The following is a 20,582-nucleotide window of genomic DNA, read 5'->3' as shown; positions in this document are numbered from 1 at the left end:
TCCTGATTTGTCTACCTGGCCCATTTTAAGATGATGATACAGAGGTTCTTATTGCATCAAATACATGTCTGAAATGTGGTTCATTGATTTAGACTGTTAATTTTAGTATTGTTATTTTATTCAATTTTTGTAAATGTTTTTTCCCCTATCTACACCTTATAATCAATTTAGAGGCCTTTTTTTACTTGTTGCATATTGATGTGTATAGACAGACATCCAGACAGACAGACAGACAGACAGACAGACAGATGTAACAGGGTAGTATGTTGTGGAAAAGCATTTGGCCATTTTCCCAAAAACATTGAAAAGTATCCAGTTCAATACTTGGCTGTGCATTCTTTTCATTTATTGACAGTCTAAAGTCTGGGGTTCTTAGACATCAATTTGTTCAAAACGCGTTGAGTTCTATAGCCAGCTTTTCGGAAACAGTTATCTGTTATCACTGTCTTTAGGATCTCGTGTCAAGTATTTAGCACAAAGTCTGTATGTAATGTTGATTGAAAGCTTTTAATGTGCATTTTTAAGGTCAACATGAAATAAAAATTGACCCTATTGAATTCTTTTAATAACGTTCCTGGTCTTACTGTGCATTATTCATCAGTGCATGCTATTGCAAAGAAGAAAATGTCCTTTGTAATCTTTCATCAAAATGTAATATCTTGCTCTTTCACTGAAACTATTTCCTTTTTGCTATCACAAAAGCCAATAAAGTTTCCAATCAATTCCCATTCTGCCCTACATTTTTCCTTATTGAATATCATGTTTCACTCAGAATTATGTCACAATACTGACATAAAATGGGATGAGAATGACATTTCATGGTTACTTTAGCCCATTTGCCAAAGTAATCGTAACAGACTGTCAAAATGCTTTTGGTGTCCTCATTAAAGCTAACGATTTTAACTCTACCCCACTGGCATTGCACCATAACAAGCTCAAAGGAGCATTTTTGACCATGTGCACAGGGTCTCTCTCAGACTACATCTAATGTTGATCCCTGAGAACTACAGCTACAAAAAACACATAAAAATGGTTTTCTAGATCAGGGATCGGCAACCTTTTTGACATGGAGTGCCATTTTTATTTTCCTGGTTAATGGCTGTGCCGACGTCCACCCCAAAATGTTTCTATTTAGCATTTTTTCTAATTTAATCGTTTATTTTTCATTACAAATTATATTATCAGCATAACAGTTTGAGTGAAAATTCTGTGCAAAACCAGATGATTATGATATAATCATGATCCTGCATATGAATTTTCACAGAGCATCTTGTGAAAGTGCTTTAATGAAAGAAAACCTGTCCTTTTGTACAAAATGAGTTAACACAGTTAATGTCACAAATTTGCTTATTTGATTACTGATCACGAAATTGTGTGGAATCTTAAATATTTCTTAGATTATGTATGTATATTTTTCAAAATCACGCAGAGGGGTAATCACTAGTACGTAAGCAATAGCGAGAGAGGAGAGAGAGGAGTAGGCTATTTTATTTATGAGGTTTTTCGCTCCTGCATTCCAATCTACATCTTGATGTAATTCTTCCTCATGATCACGCAGCGTGTTTTTATCAGCTGAATGGGAGGCAAAACAAAAAGTTAAAATGTGACGAGACTCAACTATTTAGCCCTTTTCGGTGAATCGCACCTGCAAAATCCTAAAACTTCATATCCAAGTATAATTTATATTTTTAATAGATATTTTAATTTTCTCTTTTAATCCTTTAATGTAATTTTGAGTGTGACCATGGCTTAAGGAGGGTGTACCTGTATGCTGGGTTGGAAATCTCAAGGATTAATAGTGGTGTTTTCCTTATTACATCACGTGATTTTCTGAAAGCAAAAAGAAACAAATAAAACACGGAATGTAGGCTGTCATCTGCGCAGCCTGACCAAATTAACGCAGACGCATTTTAACTTGCGCGATTAACCGAACGTGGAGCGTTAATGGCTTGCACGCGCTGCATGAGTCTGTTGGGTATACTGCAGTCTTGTCACATTTTAACTTTTTGTTTAACCTCCCATTTAGCTGATGAAAACACGCTGCGTGATCATGAGGAAGAATTACATCAAGATGCAAACTGGAATGCAGGTGCGGAATTTCATAAATATAAAATAGTCTACTCCTCTCTCGCCGTTGCAGGCGTGCCATTGATTACCCCTCCGCGTGCCAGCTGCCGACCCCTTTCCTAGATACTCCTACAAAGTCATTTAACAGATTTTTTCCCCCCAAAACAGTACCCTTACGGTATATCCTTTTTCAGTTCACTTATTATAAGAACACTACCCCTGGAACAGCCTGGGGATAAGTACCTTGCTCTAGGGCACCATGTCGATGATTAGGTCGCACTGTGCAGTGTTTGAACCTACAATCTATGGATAACCAGTTCAGATGTTCATTGAAAGCAAAACTTAATTTACATCCCTGATCATGTATTTAATATCTAGAACAAGATTAGCCATCTCAACTGCTACATTCAAAGCACTGAGCTTGGCAGAGAATGAATCTAATATTCTGGGCTGAGTGTCAGCGTTGTCAGTGGAAACAGGAGAGAAAGTATGGTAAGCTGTATTTAGAGGGATCTTCTCCAGATCCGATCTGTCCTTCACTAGACCACAGCCACAGGTTTGCCCAGCACCGGTCTGGGAGTTGATATCTTTGACCCAGCGGTGGGCAAATGTCAGGTCAAAGAGACAGTCCTGTCCATCATGTTCTAAGGAAAGAGCCACATCGTGCAGAGAACTGCAGAATAACTTGACTGCCATGAGGAACTCAGTGTGAGAGACGCCCAGAACTGCAGCTGTTTCAGTAGCTGTGGACTGATTCTGTGGAGTATATTTATTGAAATGTAAGAGAACTACAATCATTTTTACATTCAAAACTTCTGAGGATATAAGGGACATCTAATGCATAAACCATTTCATTAAATTGTGACTAGTGAAACTTTCAAGTTCAAGTGAAACTTTGTAATCAATATAGTACACATGAAACTCAATGTGATGTGTAACTATGGTGGAATAGAATACCATGTGTGTAATGTGGGTGGCCAGAAGTGTCTCAGTGCAGCCTCCTCCAAGTAGGGCGTAGGGCTCCCTTAGAGTCAGTCGCAACACATGTTCTGCTCTCTGGCATGTCATCTGTCCAACAAATGGAAAAAGTGTTCATGATATGAGAAATGAGGAGTGAAGTAGGGGAATAAATGCAATAAATTTGAATGAAAGGAGTCCAATAAATGTGGAAAAAGTAATTGGAAAAAGTAAACTGAAAAGTGAAAAGCTGGAAAAAAATAATAAAACAAGTTAAACAAATAAAAAGCTCGGAGAACTAATAGAAATTAGTCTTTCAGAGTGGTGAGAATGCATCACAACACCAAAAATGATAAACAGGGATTATTAACAATGGAAACAAAACCGACCAATAAAGTGTGGTGTAATTTTGCAGCACATCAAGCTCTCTACATGAGTCAGGGATAATGTACAGTCAGTCGGGCATTGTCATAAAATGTACCCTGGTAGGGTGATCAGGGCTTTTTTTTTTTTTTTTTTGCAATAATAACTGGCTGACTGTACATACCTCTTATTACATGCCTACTTACCAAATAAACAGACATGAAATATTGATTTGATTTAAAAAAAAAAAAAAAAAAAAAAATGTTATGTGGCAAGAAACAGACATGAAACTAGCACAGCTACTGTGTGTCGGAAATTGGTTGCCTGGGACAATGGTCCATTATCCATTTATGTGGTCATTACAAGAAAACATTTGACCACAGAATGACTGCACAGTCAGCCAATCAAAATCAACCTAATAACAGTAGTAAACGAACCTTGAGTTCATCCAGCATAGTTTCATTTCTGTGGCAGAGTGCCATGGTGCTAAATGCCGCATTTGTAGAAGAAAGGATCTGGAGCAGCTCTTTGGATCCACATGACTGGAAACAGAACCCCCTGACCAGCCCATAAGCTTCAGTCAGTACTGGAGAGCACAGGGAGGCAATAGCCTGAGCACCTGAAACATAAAACAATTGTTAAAATGACTGTGTTATGAGTGTGGAGTGCCATTTCTTTCCAATACTATTGCATTGTACAGTGATGTTACTGTATATTCTATTGCTAATGCTATTAAATGAACCAAGGACAAGAAAAGGTATGATTGCAAATAAAAATGATTCAAGGAATAGTTCACTCAAAAATGAAAATTCTGTCAACAGTGGAACACAAAGAGAGATGTTAAGCAAGATGTTAGGGACTGACAGCCTAAGTCACCATGCACTTTCATTGTATGGAAGAAAGATGCAATTAAAAGTGAATGGTGACCGAAGCTAACACATTGCCTGACATCTCCTTTTGTGTTCCACATTCGAGAGAAAAGTCTTACAGGTTTTGAACAACCTGTAGGGTACGTAAATGACGACTTTTGGCTGAACTATCACATTAACTCAGTTTACCTGTTATCTGGATAAATGGCTCCATCAAGGCGAGTCCAAGTCTCTCTATCACGACCACCCCATGTTCCCTCAAATAATGCTGAAGGACTGGGTGCACTACTTTCTGACATACAAATAAGTTCACGTTATCCCTAACTATTTGTTCCCCAAGCTTCATGAGCTGCTGTAGGACACCAAGCTCTGGGTCCACCCCCCTATGGATCTCCAAAGTTACATTACCAACTTCAGAGATATCACCTGCAAGGGATGTGCTAAAAAGCACAACCTTGAAAGGACCAGGCCCCAGTTTCTTAAGGTCTGCAGGCTGAAGCATCTCAGGCACATCCACCAGCAGTCCTGGGAAAACAGCAGAGTTGCTCACTGATTGGCCCTCAATGGCAATAGTGACTGTCCTGCCAAAACAGGTTACACCAGTAGAGTTGCATGGGATGGAATACAGGAAGGCCTGTGCGATCAGTGAACTGATATGCTGCGTCTCTCGACTGTTCAACATGCAGGCTGGTTTGCTTGTGAGCATGCTGCGGGCCAGTACAACAAGTGAATCAGAACTGCTGAAGTCCACTTGGACTTTACAACCACAGCTGTCTCCTTTAAGATACCTGTTGCATTCTTCCAAAAGGTGTTTGTATACTTTGGCTGCTGCAACAGTCCTGAGGCCATATTTCTGGGTGTGTTCGATAAGTCGGAGCGTGAAAATCCCCATAAAGAGCCCACAGTCACTGTAACGTGAAGTATGATGTTGAACAGCAGTTGAGATAAGTTTAAGAAGTGGCGCAGACATATCAACCCCTTTGAGCAACACTCTGGAGGTTGAAGTTGTCAACACGTGGCCACCAACATTGTTGTGGATTTGTTTCAGTCTGCCAGTAGGTCCGTAGCCAGTACTGAATATGTCTCTTAACAGTGCAAGTTTTAGGGAGATGTCACTGTTGGAAATTGGATCATCTGTGCATACAGCAGGCTTCTTTTTGCAAATGCGAGACATACTGTGGTTTCATTCGTTAATATTTAACAGAGGTTATTCGCAGGTCTGTTACTTTAAACAACGCGTCTTTCAGTCTCTCCAGTAACCAGAAATATAGATAGATCGAATAATTAATGTGGATTGATATTTGTTAATTCAATTTTAACATTCTCTTGAAATTACTTAGTGTCTTTACATAACAACTACGGGGACGTATAGACCGAACGCGTTCTTATGCTAAAAATAAGCAAGACGCAACGCATAGAACAGAACGCAGGTGCTACGAGACATTACGTTGATTGTACATTGTTTTTACGTTGTTTTTTGACACGCCTTCTAAAAAACGACGAAAGAAAAAGAAATGCCTTAAAACCTGTCCAGTCCAGTGAGTCGGTGTTTACGTTTTACACATGATCTCATGTGTTATCCAAAACGTGCCAGTTCTAAAAAAATAAATAAAAATAATAATAATAATTAAAAACTAAAACAATAATTGAAAGTTTAATAACTAACTAAAAAAAGTACGTGAATATAATTTTGTATTGAGATAAATTATCATGGTAATTTCGTAATTTACATCAAGCTATGAATAACCATCATTACTGTCCGGCAAATGAGTTGGCCTCCTACTCATGGCTGCGTCTCTATAGCAACTGCGGGTACTGGGGTCCTAACTTGACAGGGCAAGTTTCAAACCGTCGGCGGGAGACAATTTTAAAGCTTCTTTCACTATTGTTGTTTTATTAAAATCTTCGAGTCGGTTTTAACTAAAATGTAAAGTACTTATAGCCAGTTAAATCATAACCAGCCCTTCAAAGTCGCTCAGGAAGTGGGTGGGTGCACTATTTCACTTTCTTTTTTCGTGATATTTGGATTTGGATTTCTACTGTTTCATCAAAATGCAGCTTTAACAAACACGAGAGTATTTCACTATAATAATTTGGGTTTAACCAAACGGGGAGATTTTAACCAGGTTTTTGGTTGTCTGTGCTTGTTCAGCTATGTTCTCTGTGACTTTTTTTGTTTTGTTGTAGGTATTTGTTCAGAAGAATGCAGTCCTCTAAGTTTGTAGTCAAGGTATGTAAACAAATTTTCTACATTATCTTACTATTTCTAATCTTTTTTTGTTTTGTTTGTTGAAAGTAGACGCTTGTTCATCGCTGCGTTATTTTGTGTTTGTAGAATAAATTTGGTAGAATAATTGGTCAAATTCAGCTGTTCTTTGTACAGAATATTTGTAGGATAGGATTAGATAATTTATCAACACGAAGGAACTCTTTACTTATACAGTAATGAATTTATTACTTAGTACATACTACTGATTTGAGCTTACAATGCACAGCACAACTTGCAGTGACAGCCACCCTTAAGCAGACTAGCAGACCACAGTAGGTCAAGTAAATGGTGTCATGATGATATAGGAGGATCTTTGTCACAGTAACTGTTCAGTTCTTCCTGAAATCATTGATCATGTTGCTTGCTGCCAGGATATTTCCCTATTATACCTCTTTGTATTATATGATTCCCAAAAGAACACATGAAACATTTAGAAAGGTGTTCGCGGCTGCTTAAAATAAGTAAATGTAGTACATTTTCTAAACTCTAGAGGGGGCAGTCGCCTCAGCAATGGGTGCTGAACTATAATCAATTTAGGTTTACAGAAGATAGCTCCTTATTTTTGTATGTTCTTTGCTCTATTCATTATGTGTTCACCCTGCATTTGTAACAAAGAACAGTAGCACACACAAATGTGTGCTTTAATTTTTCATTGGAACATCAGGTTTTATTATTTGTTCCATACCATCTCAGACTTTCCAGGTGAAGTACTAGCTTGCAGTTTTGATAATCATGTGTCCCTCTATCCAGCTGAAAGTCTTTTCCCAGTTTCATACTTGCTGGACTGGCCCTGTCTATTCATCCACCGGCCAGATGAAAGAATGTCAGTGGTAATGCATATCAGATGTTTCTATTAAACACTAAAAAAGGCCCCGGTCTCTTTGCTTGTTGATGTTTCATATAGTGAAGGCTTTAACTCTAGTTTCTGGATGCAGCTGTGGATCACACATATCGTGTTTAGTGCCAGAATTTGGCTACATCTCAATGATTGTTTTTTATTTTATTTTTTATTTTCATTGTGGGAGAGCACCACTCTCTAACTGCACCCTCCCAGTCTGCACATAATGATACTGTTAAATGTTGCTCTCCCTGAGAAAGGAACTGTCATGCCCAACACTGTGACCACAGGGAGACATTTAAACCAGGGAAGCAAACAATACCATCAACTGGCCCAGTTCTCAGCTTTACTTTGCAGCTAAACAAACTGTATCTGCAAAGCTGTTCTGACCGCCTTTGGAATGAAGGCTTCCATGCATGTTAATTTTTTTTTTTTTTTAGATGTTTTGAGTGCGTAATCCCTCCCTACATACTTAACCATCTTATGCATGGAATTATTAAATCACAAAGGAAAAAACGTTTTAATGTTTTTTGTTTAGTTTTAGTTTTTTACTCCAAAACAAGAATATAATAGTTACAAATCTTATCTTCCCCTCCAGAATGATGTATTTGGAGAAAGTTACACATCTGTCCATTACAACAGAACAGTATGGTAAATAATTTTAGGGATGCTGATGCACTGATGTATCGGCCACTAATATTTATTGGCCAATTATTGACCAAATTTAAACCATTGGCAAATTGATCAAAAGAATGAAAACACTGAAAATAAAATATATTATTAGAACAATAAAATAGCTTTTATACCTCTTTGTACATTTTTAAAGCATAACTCCTAAGTAAAACTGTGATCTGATGACAAAATTAGGTTAGTAAGTGGCAAAATATCAGTATCAGTTTATAATTTTTTGTTAATCGGTATTGGCATATCAGCTAAACATTTTCAGATCGGTGTATACCTGGTAAATATTCCAGATTTATTTGCCGCATCACCACTTTTGTTACCATGTTGAATTTATCTTGTCATAAATAAATAAAAAACCCAATGACATTTAAAGAGGACAGTCATATACGTGGTTTCCATGGTCATGGAAAACCTGCAGATAGAGAATTTTAAACATTTTGTTTAGCAGGCCTGGAAAAGTCGCATAAATACTTTTTTTATAGTTTAAAAAACGATATAGTTTTATAGTGAAATATTTAATTGACTAGTTATTGCTCTTGTGTCGAGTACAATCTACTGGCAAGACCTAGTGTTGTATGATTAGTGAGTATGAATTGTTCTTTTGAGGTTTTTCTTATGAAAATGTCCAACTTTTTAACAAATCTGTCTGATTTATTAGCGAATCGGTCTGAATCAATATAATAATTAAACAATTATCCAGTAATCACAAGCTTTAGGAAAGGTCATGGAAAAATTATGGAAAATAATTGGTCAAAAGGTGTAGGAACACTGTAGGCTATATAGAATTATGTGTAAGAATCTAAGTGAATTACCCTTTGTGGTTTGGATGCAACATCACACCTTGAATTATAAAAAATGTGTTTTAAAGGTCTGTCCACTGCAGTGGGCACCATGCGTCAGAGGGTTAAAATATTTGACCAATCTCTTGGCCGATGAAGCTGTTTTGTCTGGCCAGATCAGGTCTTGCTTTGTTCCCAGATGCAAATGTAATATATATCCTTTCTGGAGTGCAACTCTGGTAAGCGATGTAATACTCCTATGTAAGACTCATGCTTCTAATCGAGGCCCTGACTCTACAGGGCTTCTCCTTAATGCCTCAGAAGACACTTGTACAAGACCTGCTGCACCACTCCGCTGTTATACCCATCTGGTGTAGTATATGGTGGGAGAGCGAAACTCTTTGTTTTTGCCTGTGAACATTAAGTGCTTGGTAGTATGACAGATGTCTTGGCTCTGGTTTATGTGCTTGGTCGACTTCCCTGGTAGATATGGACCACACACTTGGACCTCCAAGAATCCTGTTACTGTCAAGGAAAAATCAAGGAAAAATGTTGTCATTTCTGAAACCGAGAGAAAAAATTGTGATGAATGCAGCTTGTAACAGACATCAGAGGACTGCTGAATAATATCTGGGGTCTGTTTCATTGTAAAGCACTGTGTTTTTTAGAAAATTAAATTGACTTATTTATTTCAATAACTGCAGATGTTTAGACTTACAAATAAAATTTAGGTCGTGTAGTGTTTTGCTGATAAACAGCAGTGCATGTCAGAAGAGGAAGAAGATTGTGCGTTATGTCAGGACTCGTGAGGAATGGTTTTGGGACTAGTTTTTTTTTTTCTTTTTTTTATTCTCCAGTCTACCGATACATCCTTTTCACTAGAATTCTTAGGATCTTCCTCATATTTTTGATTGTTTATAGAGCATTACCAGGTGATATTCCTGCCTGTTCTTGCTGTTGGAATTTTGTTTCTGGGTTGTGTCCTCTAATATCAAAAAACAGCTCCATTCAGGTGTGCTAAAATCCAGTGCTTTACTTACGCAGCACCCCAGCACACTGAGGTCCTATAAATGAAGGACAGTTTAGTCATGAACACAATGGTTTATGTGTGATGCTTGCTGAAGTTTTCCAAAAACCCTAACCAGATCTACTGTTTTTTACAAACATGAATGATACTTCAAATTGTGTGGCTTATTGAGGAGAGGTGTATTTTCACTTTTCTAAATGGTTGAACTTGCCTGGTGTATGATAAAATGCATGAAGAAATCTCATAGACTTACACTGAAGGAGGGACCCGAGCCATATCTTTGGAACCAGAATACCTTAGAGACTTTGAGGTGAGCTCTTTTGACTTGGGCCAGTAAGTAACCACCTAGCAACCACCCAGAACAGTCTAGCGATGCACAAGCAACTGCATACCAAAACATTACCAACCACTCAGAACACCTTAGCAACCACATAGCAGTTCCCTGGTGACCACCCAGAGCACCCTTGCATCATGGCAGCCAGTTTTGCAAGGGCAAGCAGCACTAACTTTCTTCCTAAAATGTAAAAATTGAGTTCAACTTGTTTGTGTATCATGGCTCTCTTTCCCTATAAGATATACAGCGCCAATGTTAGCCCTCTTCAGGGAATGGGAATGCTAGGTGACTCACTCCATACAAAATCACCAAATCAAGACCAAGGGTTTAAGCTTTTAACAGGCAACACCCATAGAGTTCCCCTTCAGGACAGGAGACTGTTTGTCAACCTGCAACTCTCTTAGTTAGAGACAAAGGAGCTGGGGGGGGGGGGGGGGGGGGGGTTATTGAGTGAGACTATTTCTGTTGCCCTCTCTCATTCTCTCTTTCTCAGCACAAACATCTGTGGCTGGTTAATGTTAGCCCCGGAGCTATATGCAGAGAAAGGGGGTCTAGTTCTCACAGCAGCGATAGCAGTGGTAAAAGGGCAGGGAGGCGTGGTGGCGAAGGGGCAACTGCTACACAACCACTCCTGGACCAACTGTCTGACACTGATCAAAGAGAGGGCAAGAGAAAGTGCAGTTTGGGAGGGAGAAACAGAGATAAGAGAGGGTAGCAAGGGAGTGTCTTGGGAAATGCAAGTGATGCAGAGCAGAGCCAGAAGGAAAGGCCAAAAGCAGACCGTGTTGTGATTGCTTCATTTATTTACGCAGTGATTGAGGGCAGAAAATAGAACCACTTAGCATTACGACAGGCCCGAGCCGTGGACTTCAGTCTAAGCACAGTTTTGTTTTTTATTGGTTTCCAGTGCCTTTGTAATATGTTTTTGGCAGGTCATGCTGATCAGATAAAGAGACAAAGGTAAGAGCGAGTTTAATCGGGAGGTTGTTGACACACAGGAAGCCTCTGGTGCATTCAACAAGGATCAACACAAAAGATATAGAAAAAAGAAGAAAAGGAGTTGGCGTTTCATAGCATTTCAAGCTCTTTTTTCATTTGCTCAAGCCCTGTATACAATAATTAATACTGTCCTTAGGAAAACATGTATGATACAATCAGAAAAGGATTTCCTGGACACAATATTACTCATGCTGTAGAAAGTAGGATTTGTAGAAAACCATTTGCAGGTATTTAACACAATCACACAAAGAGGATAAACAAACATGTTCGTTTAAAAAGGTTACTCAGCAAACAAAAGAAACTCTGCAAACAAACCTAGCTTACATTTCTGAGGACTTGTGTAACTTGTATCTGCCAAAAGATTGTTTAACTGAGGTTGTGTAGCGGCTACGGTCAAAGATCGCCTCTGGCCTGGGTTCAGCTTTGTTTAGCGACAGATATTTTTTTTCTGCAAGGAATTTCTGTTAGACATCCAGAACAGTTACAAAACTGTTTGAAAAATTTACAGTTGCAAAACATGTTTTTTTTATATCGTTTTCTGCAAATATAGCCAAGGATTTTTTCACAGGCTTAAGTCTTGTCAACTGGTCTAATAATAGACTTTAGAAGGCTCTAGTATTGGCTGTTGTGAAGTTTTGCAAATTAACGATTGAAACTTTAAACACAACAAACATGAAGCTTTAATTTTTGGTTGGCAATGCAGTATTGTTTAATTTACCTTTATTCTTGTTAGCAGGCCACATTGTTGAATGTGCAGTCACTGCAAAGATCCCAGTTGTGTCTTGGGTCTCTGTAACTTTTAGCATGACTGTCCGGTTCAGTGCCAAAAACATCCAATCAAAGAGACAAGAACAGTACAGACGTCTTCCCCTGTCCCCCTTTAGCTTTAACACAAACAGCTTAAATCCTTCAATGACCGAGCCTCATCGTTCTTACCAAACACTTAACTGTCACTTGACTCATGTTAAAGGGATAGTTTACCCAAATGTTTTTAATTCTGATTCATCATTCCCTCATTCACACGTTGTTCCAAATCAGTATGACTCTTCATATGAAACACAAAAGGAGATGCTAGGCACAATGATAGCCTCAGTCACCATTCATATTTGTCCATTCTTCAATTCTGCGTAACATCCCTTTTATGTTCCACTGAAGAATGTAAGTTGTACGGCTTTGGAACAATATGAGGGTGAATTATCCCTAATTTTACATTTACAGACAGACTCCCATATTAGGCAAATCCATTTTACTGTTTCTACAAGCTGTCCCATAATCCAGTGTTTCACACTGGGCCTGGTGAAAAAAGCAGCGCGAACATGCCTCTTTAACACTGGGAACATTCCTGCAGTTATCTGTAATGGCATATTTCGGATTTTGAACAGAAAGTGAAAAACAGAACAGTATGCGATAAGGCAGCAGTTTCAGAGACCGCTCCTGCCAGTGTAAGAAGACACATCATGCGATTGTCATGGCTGAGCTCCTTTTCATTCCTGATTGACAGTTCCCATCCATCCCCTCATATGCGTTCCCACGCCATGGTAATTGTGGAAGGCAGTCAGCCGAAACCACTGGTCAGTCACAGAATGGCCACAGCACAAAGAAGTGAGGAGAAAGCCGCCCAGTGTTTTCTAAAGGACCTGCTGTCCTCCACATACACACATAGTTTCCCCCTCATACATAAGGATGCCTCTGTTTCCTTTTGTAGCTTTTGTCTTTGCTTGTCTGTGAAGGATTAAAGGAATAATTCTCCCAAAAATGAAAATTCTGGCATTGTACTCGGCTCATGTCATTCCAAACCCCTATGATTTTGTTTTACCCTGGAGCACAAAAGGAGAATTTTGGCAGAATGTTATCCTCAGTCACTGTTAACTTTCATTGCTTTGCATTTCACATGCCACCACTTAATATAGACACTTATGTATGAAAAACATGTCCACAAGTCCATGGTCTGACACAAGGGGGCAGCCTGTCCTTCAAGTTTGGCATGGCTGTGTTCAATGCTAAACTAACCCTCATACACAAAGCAGCAATTAGAGGAAAATATGCTTTCATGTCGAAAACAAAGCGATTTGGCTATGCAATTTGGCCATAGCTGCCTGTCTTTGTGCTAATAATGTGCTGTAATCCTGTTTGACTGGAGATGAATTCAGAGGTTACAGGCCAAATGTGAATGCTGGAGACGTTTTATTTACTCAGTCGCTGTAGACTCCTCCGGTATGGGGAGACATAAATTATCACTTATGGGATAGGAGAGAAAGACACAGACGAGATGTGGGGCTGAACAATGGGCTTTACCCAAAACACCATTCTAATTCACTTTCTCATGTCATCTCTCCCCAGCTGGCCTTGGAGGAACACAGACCCAAATCAAGAGCATTACCCTCCCTCATACCGCCTGGCCTGAGCCACTTTACCTCCTCTCCAGAGCTCACTAAAACACACACTCACTTACTTATGTTTTACCAGGCACTCTCGAAGTGCTCTAGAATGTGTTCTGCACTGTGTTATGATTTGTCATCCATGTGTATTTTGAAATGGGGAATTTCTTTATGCATTGAGTCTTAGATCTCAAACACCTCCTTGTGCTGCACTCGTTTAAAGACATCATCACGTACCCCCACTGTCAATCAAACCACGTCTCTACAGCATCAATGTGGCCACATGTATCTTTGAAATCAGGTGTTGAAATGCTTCAGGGTAGCGCTGGTTCCTCTCTTGCGGGTGGTCCAGGAAAGGCCTGTGTAAGAGGCTAAGGCGGACCGCAGCACAGCAACAGGCTCGTTCTTGCACTCATGTGTAAAACATAATCAGGCCAGTGTGGAGCTGAGATGTAACAGCCACTTAAACGGCCGCGACGGTTCTGGCTCTCGCACTCCACCGTGACTTATTGTCCCTGACGTACTGACGTCGCGCTCCAAGAATTCTGATCTTTAGATGAAGTTTCGCAGCCCTCCGAAATCTGGCCCTTGGGGATATAAACATGAACCATGTTCCTTTTCTCATCACATTTCCATAAACTAATAGGTTAGCAAGGGCATCCTTTGGCAAGATGTTTCCCTAAGCCACTCTGTCAGTCCTCAGTGTGGCTAAATTATGAGTTTAGCCACAAGCTTTGGTTTTAACATCACCGTCTCTGAGATCAACTGTATATGGTTACTGACATAAAGCTAATGAGGTACGTTTACAAAGCTTGTAAAAGTCATGGGGAGAGGGGCAGGGACAGCAGATGCACAAAAACAAGAGTAAGGGGATTGTGTGACTTGCCTTCAGCTATGGATTTGAATGTGTCATTCAATCAGCTCAGTCATGATGTCTTTTTTTGTGTTGTTTAAGCCCTACAATCTCTCTCTCACACACACTCTCTGTCTCTCTTTCTCTCTCTCAAAGTGTGGGAACTTTGCTGTGTTGGTGGATCTTCACATATTGCCCTTAGGCAGCCAAGACAATGCCAGCTGGTTCTATCCGGAGCACAGGAAGGTATGGGAATGAGGGCGTGTTTCTGTTTGTTTGTGTATGTGCATGTCAATAGATACTGAATCTAGGTCTATTCTAGGGGATTCCACCCCCCCGCAATCTTCACATAATTTTCCTGTGTCTTCATAAGATAGCCTATATGTTTTCATTGGCCCTGGAACCCAAAAGGCTTTGAATTATTTTCCCTTCCAGATTCACACAAACAGTGCGTCGTTTCACTCTACATTACGTGCAACACTTCCTGTTAAATTTGAGCTCCTTATAAAACATTTAGGACAAATGTCACCTGTGATTATTTAGCCTTGCTTGGGAAGTTTTGGTCTCATGAATGCATTTGTGTGTGCAAATTTGCATGATTTTGGATGTGTAGGAAGTGGGCTCTCTAATAAGATATGCAGTGGAGCAGAAGGTGAGGCAGTATCAAGAGGCCAGACACCTGAAGATCCAACCCAAACCAAGGAAAGATCTCACCCTGACCTCCCCGCTCTGTCTTAAAGGTACAGCACACATGGGCTCTGTTCCAAAACCTAGTGTGCTGCCTACATAGACAGCATTTTAAGGCATCATAGGTGCACTCCCAATGCAAAGGCTGTTACAAAAGGTAGGTGGCATGATTGTGTTTCCTTCTTCTTTTTTTATTTTTTTTTTAACTTTTTCTCCCCAGTTTGGAATGCCCTATGCCCAATGCACTTTAAGTCCTCGTGGTGGCATAGTGACTCACCTCAATCTGGGTGGTGGAGGACGAATCTCAGTTGCCTCCACGTCTGAGACCCGTCAATCCGCGCATCTTATCACATGGCTTGTTGATCGCATTGCCACGGAGACGTAGCGCTTGTGGAGGCCCACGCTATTCTCCGCGGCATCCACGCACAACTCACCATGCACCCCACCAAGAGCGAGAACCACACATTATAGTGACCATGAGGAGGTTACCCCATGTGACTCTACCCTCCCTAGCAACTGGGCCAATTTGGTTGCTTAGGAGACCTGGCTGGAGTCACTCAGGGGTGGTAGACAACGGATTATGTTACCTTCTAAGAGACCTTCTTTTGGCCAAATTGTGGGGCAACATGGCATGTATCCCTCACGGAGAAGGCAATCTCAAAATGTGTTTGTGATATGCTCTGTGAAATTTTTTTTTATAAACGTTGAATGATGCAAGAGAAATATACAGAATACTTAAAGGAATATTCAGGGTTAAACACAAGTTTCCCTCCAGGAATCAAATGCCCTGTTGATGTTCACTCTAGTTTTCGCTCGACCATGATCACGTTCCCTCTTAATCAGAGGGATTCAGTAGATACATTTTTTTGGCTTACTCTGAGTTTGTGTAGGAGTTGGTGTTGTGCTGGGAGCCGGATGTTTGCTGGATTCCATCTCTAAGATAATGTTACCTAGTGTTGCAGTTTGTGTCACTGTTGAATAGCGGAAGAGAAGCTAGTACTGTCTGAGGCAAGGCTCTCGGGAGCGTGCATAAACGTCACATCCTTTTGATTTTCCCAGTAAAAGCGACCCGCTCCCTTCGCATGAAAAGCAGTCTACAGGCTTTAATAGGCAACCTAGGAAGTCCGGGAAGGGCTCATTTTTTAAGTTGTGTTACAAGCCGTTCACACATCGGCGAAAATTTAAATTGTTACATATTGCACCTTTAAACAAGACATAAACAGTATGTGTGTTAACATTAGGGCTGCAACTAACGATTATTTTGATAATCGATTAATCTAACGATTATTAGAACGATTCAACTATTCTGCTGTTATTGCAATGATTAATCATTAGCTCTTAACTGATTATTCAGATTGTGCCCCGACTTAAAAGGTTGTATTAAACATGCTTACTAACAATAAAGAGAAGAAAAATCATCTTTTAAAAATACCTCTAAATAACATTCACTGAATTAAAGGGAAAAATACTTTTTATTACATTTAATTCAGTAAAGAAATTCACTGCAAAAAATCCTATTGTTATCAAATGTTTTTGTCTTGTTTTCCATTTAAAATTGTCTAAAAATCCCTAAAACAAGATACATTTACTTGAGAAGCAACATATAAGATATTTAGACTTGCTTTAAGAGAATGTATCTTAAATATAAGTGCATTTTGTATATAAGTGTATTTTTTTCACTTGGTTATACTTCTGTGAGTGCAGTAAAGACAAAATATACTTATATTCAAGATCTATTCTCTAAAAGCAAGTTTAAATATCTTATATGCTGCTTGTCATGCAAATGCATCTTTTTTTAAAGGATTTTTAGATATTTTAAAATATTTGTATTTTTAATATTATATTCAACATTCTCAGATAACAATTTTTTCTTCTGCTGTATAGCTGCTAAGAAAATGTACATTTGTTTTAAAGGATATTTATGTTGGAAAACAAGTCAAAACAAAAACAAATCAAAAACGTATTCTGTTGCAGTGCATAATGGGGCAAAGACTACCCTCTCTCACCTTTCTGTTCACTTCAATCCATATTTAATTCTTATTAATAAAGTTGTGTATTGCCAATTTTCTTCATGATAAGAAATGCACAGTGACACACATATTATGATTCAATAAGCCATCACGGCTTCGCGAGCCATCACGTTATAATCCAGACAGAGTGTATATCAGCCGGGTGCAGTTTCAATCTCTCCCCCTTAGATCGGGACATTCGTGCAACTCATAGAAGAGGCGCTGACCGCACAGAGAAATGCCAGTTTCGAAGTTTGTAGTTATTTACATGATCCGCTTCCAAATGTTTTAATTTTAATAAAGCTATAAAGCATTAAATATAACTGCATTTAAGATGTAATGTCAGGGTGTTTCCTTTAAAGACGCACAACACACAAGTTTTGCTTCAGTGGAGCGGCAGCTCCAGCTCCAAATATTCCACAACGAGAGTGCTTCTGAATTTACTTATTTTGTATTTTTGCATTATAATTCCCTCATACTTTGCAATCTACATCACCTGAAGCTGTTTGGAAAGTTTAGAGTGCATCTGGACTGTGAGCTGTGTAATTCTCCCTCTCCTCAGTCAGGCGCAAACTGCACTGCTGCTCTCGTTCGTCATCATTAGAGTTTAATGTGATCTCATGTTACGTTAAATGAGATCAAACGACTATTTGCCAATGTACAATATTTACCTAATATTTGTGTGCTATGTATTTTTTGAAAGAGTATAGTGCCATTAGCTTAGCAACATGCCAATGCCAAACTCTTTTGAAATCAATTGTGAGTAGAGTCTTCTGTGCACTTTGTGTGAGAAGCTCTATTTGTGTAAAACGCAGAGTTGCTGCTTAAGTAGAGCATTCCAAATCGGCCACTTTTGGTTCAATTTCAGTTAGGATGTTGCCCTAGAAGGCAGCTGCCAAAGTAGGCAGTAGACAGCAAGGCAGCTCACTAGGTTTTTGGAAAAGAGCCATGATGTTTCAGCCATTTTATATGTAGCAGCCATTATTAAAACCATGAGAGTGCATCGATCATTCAAGATTTGTTACTGTTGACTGGGAAATGTAACATATTTAATTGCATTATTTAACTCATGCAGTTGGCTGGAGTTTAGATGCTGGTGACGTACAGACCCATCTCTTACCTCCATTAATGTCTACTAATGTTTTACTATATTGATTTATGTGTATTTTGTTGCTCCCAGTTGAACCACAAATACCAATGCACTCTTCCAATACAATACCAGATGTACCTGTCAAGATATGACAAATATCAGTTGCGCCTGTATATTTGACAATTTTCTCTAGGCTATTGAAATATATAATTAATTACCTATGATCATGCTACAACTGAAGACCTGCATCTTTCCCTCACACCTACTTCTAAAACGATCTCGCCTTCATAAACAGCTTGAATGCTTTGCAAACAAATTATTTTCAGTTTCTCAGCAAGAAGGGAGCATTTTTCAAAACAGAATAGAGAAATTGATGACATACCTGCATGCCAGCAAGAATAAAAACTAGTTGAGACTAGGTAGCTCTCCCCACGAGTGTCTCCACCACCCCCATAGAGGTGTGGTGGATGTGTTTGACTTGGCTTCCACCTCAGCTTATATGCAGGTCATATCTTTCACCCACCCCCAAGATTTTTCTTGATGTTCTCTTGTTGTGGTTTAACTAGGGCTGTTGATTTAATGTGTTAATTCAGTGTGATTAATTAAGCTCAGTATAGTTGGACATATATTCACAGATTTGAAGTTCCCAGATCAATAGCTCATAAGTGAAACGTTAAAACACAAATATACGCCTCTTTCCAACTGTAGTAAGGTAGACAACGAGCTACAATCTAATATTCACCAAAACGAGCCGTCCTCCGAGCTGTACAAATAACATTGGTCTCTACGTGCAGCCGGCTGTGAGACGAAAATATTGAATTTTGAAAATATTCAGTAACTTTACTCTTATACAGTATAGTACCAACAAATTCAGTTCACACATCAGTGGTCGCTTGTATAAGACACTGTATAAGAGTAAAGTTATTGAATATGTTTCCTAATACAAATTCCCCAAAATTATGCAAAAGCACATTTCTCCAAACTAAGTGTTGTACTATAACCAACAGGAGACCACTGATGTGTGAAGTGATTTTGGTGACACTACACTTTGTAAGAGTGAAGTTATTGAATATTTTTGTAGTATCACTTTTACGGTGTTGCATTTGTAGACGGTCCATGCACACTCGTCTCACAGCCGGCTGCATGTAGAGACCGATATTATGTTATGGTCCCTTACCCTCATAAGGCAACATTTACAACTAATATCACGGTTAAATTAACAATCTTGAATGATTCCGCTGTGATGCCATCTGACCAGCTTAAAATATAGGACAAATCGCGTCCAGCATCGAATCAGTATTGACTTTTGACTTTTCATCTTAAAAAACGGGACAATCCCATAATTTACAGGACGGGTGGCAACCCTATCTTGTGTTCAAACACAGCTGGACAGAGTGCAACTCCAATGCAAGGGTCTCGAGATGTGTTTTTCTAAGTTTCAAACTACATTTAACTTGACACAGCGTCCTAAAAATGCTGTTATGAAGTGACACATCCAAAGTGAGATGCCCCAAAAGCATCCGTTTAATGCATGCACATTAACAGACTGACAAATCTGTTACAAAATGGATCATTGTGGACTGTAGGCCAATAATAGGCCTGTTCAGTGATATGGAAATAAACATTATATAGCATTCTAAAGCAACTTTTTGTATTGCCTAATCAATGCTTTACTTGTCTGCCACATAATGTGTATTTTAATTATCTGAATTATTATATTTATTATATATTGTATTTATAATTATATTTATGTATTATTATTATTTATTCAAATTATGTATTGAATTAGTTTTATTTGGGGGACTTTCTCTCTAAATATTAATATTTGCAATAATTATATTGATTAACCGGCATATGAAAAAATGTAATTGATTGACAGCTCTATTTTTAACTATACTGTAATGTTGCTGGATTTTAAATTTTACCAGGGAAATGTCTGTACAGTATGTTGACTGTTTAGTAAAAGATGGTTCATAATAGGGTTGTAATGATACCAAAATTTCAGAGGTCAATACCAATACCAGTGAAATTTCACAGTTCTTTATCTATTTTGGTACCACAGCAAAAAATAAAAATAAATAAATAAATAAATAAATGGATAACACTTTACAATAAGGTTCTGTTTCTTAACATTAATTAATGCATTGCAGCATTTATTAATTTTGGTTAATGTTAATATAGTTTATCAAAATACTATTGGTTGTTGTTAATGTTAGTTCATGGTGCATTGGCTAATGTTTATTTATGCCAATAAGCTCTAAGTATATGTAGAAATTAACATTAACCAAAATTAATAAATGATGTAAAAGTATTTTTCATTGTTAGTTCGTGTTAACTACAGTACTCTGTCAACTGATGTTAACAATTACAACCTTAAAG

The 20,582-nt window shown here is 38.7% G+C and overlaps 2 protein-coding genes across 4 annotated transcripts in view; one reads left to right on the top strand and one right to left on the bottom strand.

Annotated features, from left to right (window-relative positions):
- Positions 1–482: 482 nt before the first annotated feature.
- On the bottom strand, positions 483–5,433 carry mkks (MKKS centrosomal shuttling protein). The gene is made up of 4 exons (XM_051651957.1): positions 4,446–5,433; positions 3,825–4,006; positions 3,025–3,135; positions 483–2,823 (listed from the first exon to the last, which is right to left on the bottom strand). The coding sequence occupies exons 1-4, from the start codon at positions 5,428–5,430 to the stop codon at positions 2,410–2,412; spliced, it is 1,692 nt and encodes a 563-aa protein (XP_051507917.1). The 5' UTR covers positions 5,431–5,433; the 3' UTR covers positions 483–2,409.
- A 673-nt stretch (positions 5,434–6,106) lies between these two features.
- Positions 6,107–20,582, top strand: part of slx4ip (SLX4 interacting protein) — a 60,772-nt gene continuing 46,296 nt past the window's right edge. The window contains exons 1-4 of one of the 3 annotated variants that reach the window (XM_051651970.1): positions 6,107–6,242; positions 6,444–6,486; positions 14,574–14,663; positions 15,031–15,157. In XM_051651970.1, coding sequence (XP_051507930.1) covers positions 6,460–6,486; positions 14,574–14,663; positions 15,031–15,157 — 244 coding nt within the window. In that variant the 5' untranslated portion in view covers positions 6,107–6,242; positions 6,444–6,459. Of the gene's footprint in view, positions 6,243–6,431; positions 6,487–14,342; positions 14,664–15,030; positions 15,158–20,582 lie in introns of those variants that run through there. The other 2 variants (XM_051651969.1, XM_051651968.1) reach the window with 2 other exon arrangements.

The sequence above is a fragment of the Myxocyprinus asiaticus genome, chromosome 23 (assembly GCF_019703515.2).
Source record: "Myxocyprinus asiaticus isolate MX2 ecotype Aquarium Trade chromosome 23, UBuf_Myxa_2, whole genome shotgun sequence".
NCBI classification, from domain to species: Eukaryota; Metazoa; Chordata; class Actinopteri; order Cypriniformes; family Catostomidae; genus Myxocyprinus; species Myxocyprinus asiaticus.
This window is presented reverse-complemented; position numbering and strand designations above follow the sequence as displayed.

Bases quoted from the DNA above. Each gene is read 5' to 3' on its own strand.
- mkks (XM_051651957.1), bottom strand. From the start codon at position 5,430: ATGTCTCGCATTTGCAAAAAGAAGCCTGCTGTATGCACAGATGATCCA. The intron at 4,007-4,445 runs GTAAACTGAGTT...TTTATGTTTCAG, and splicing joins GCCATTTATCCAGATAACAG to GTGCTCAGGCTATTGCCTCC. The intron at 3,136-3,824 runs GTTCGTTTACTA...TTTGTTGGACAG, and splicing joins CTATGCTGGATGAACTCAAG to ATGACATGCCAGAGAGCAGA.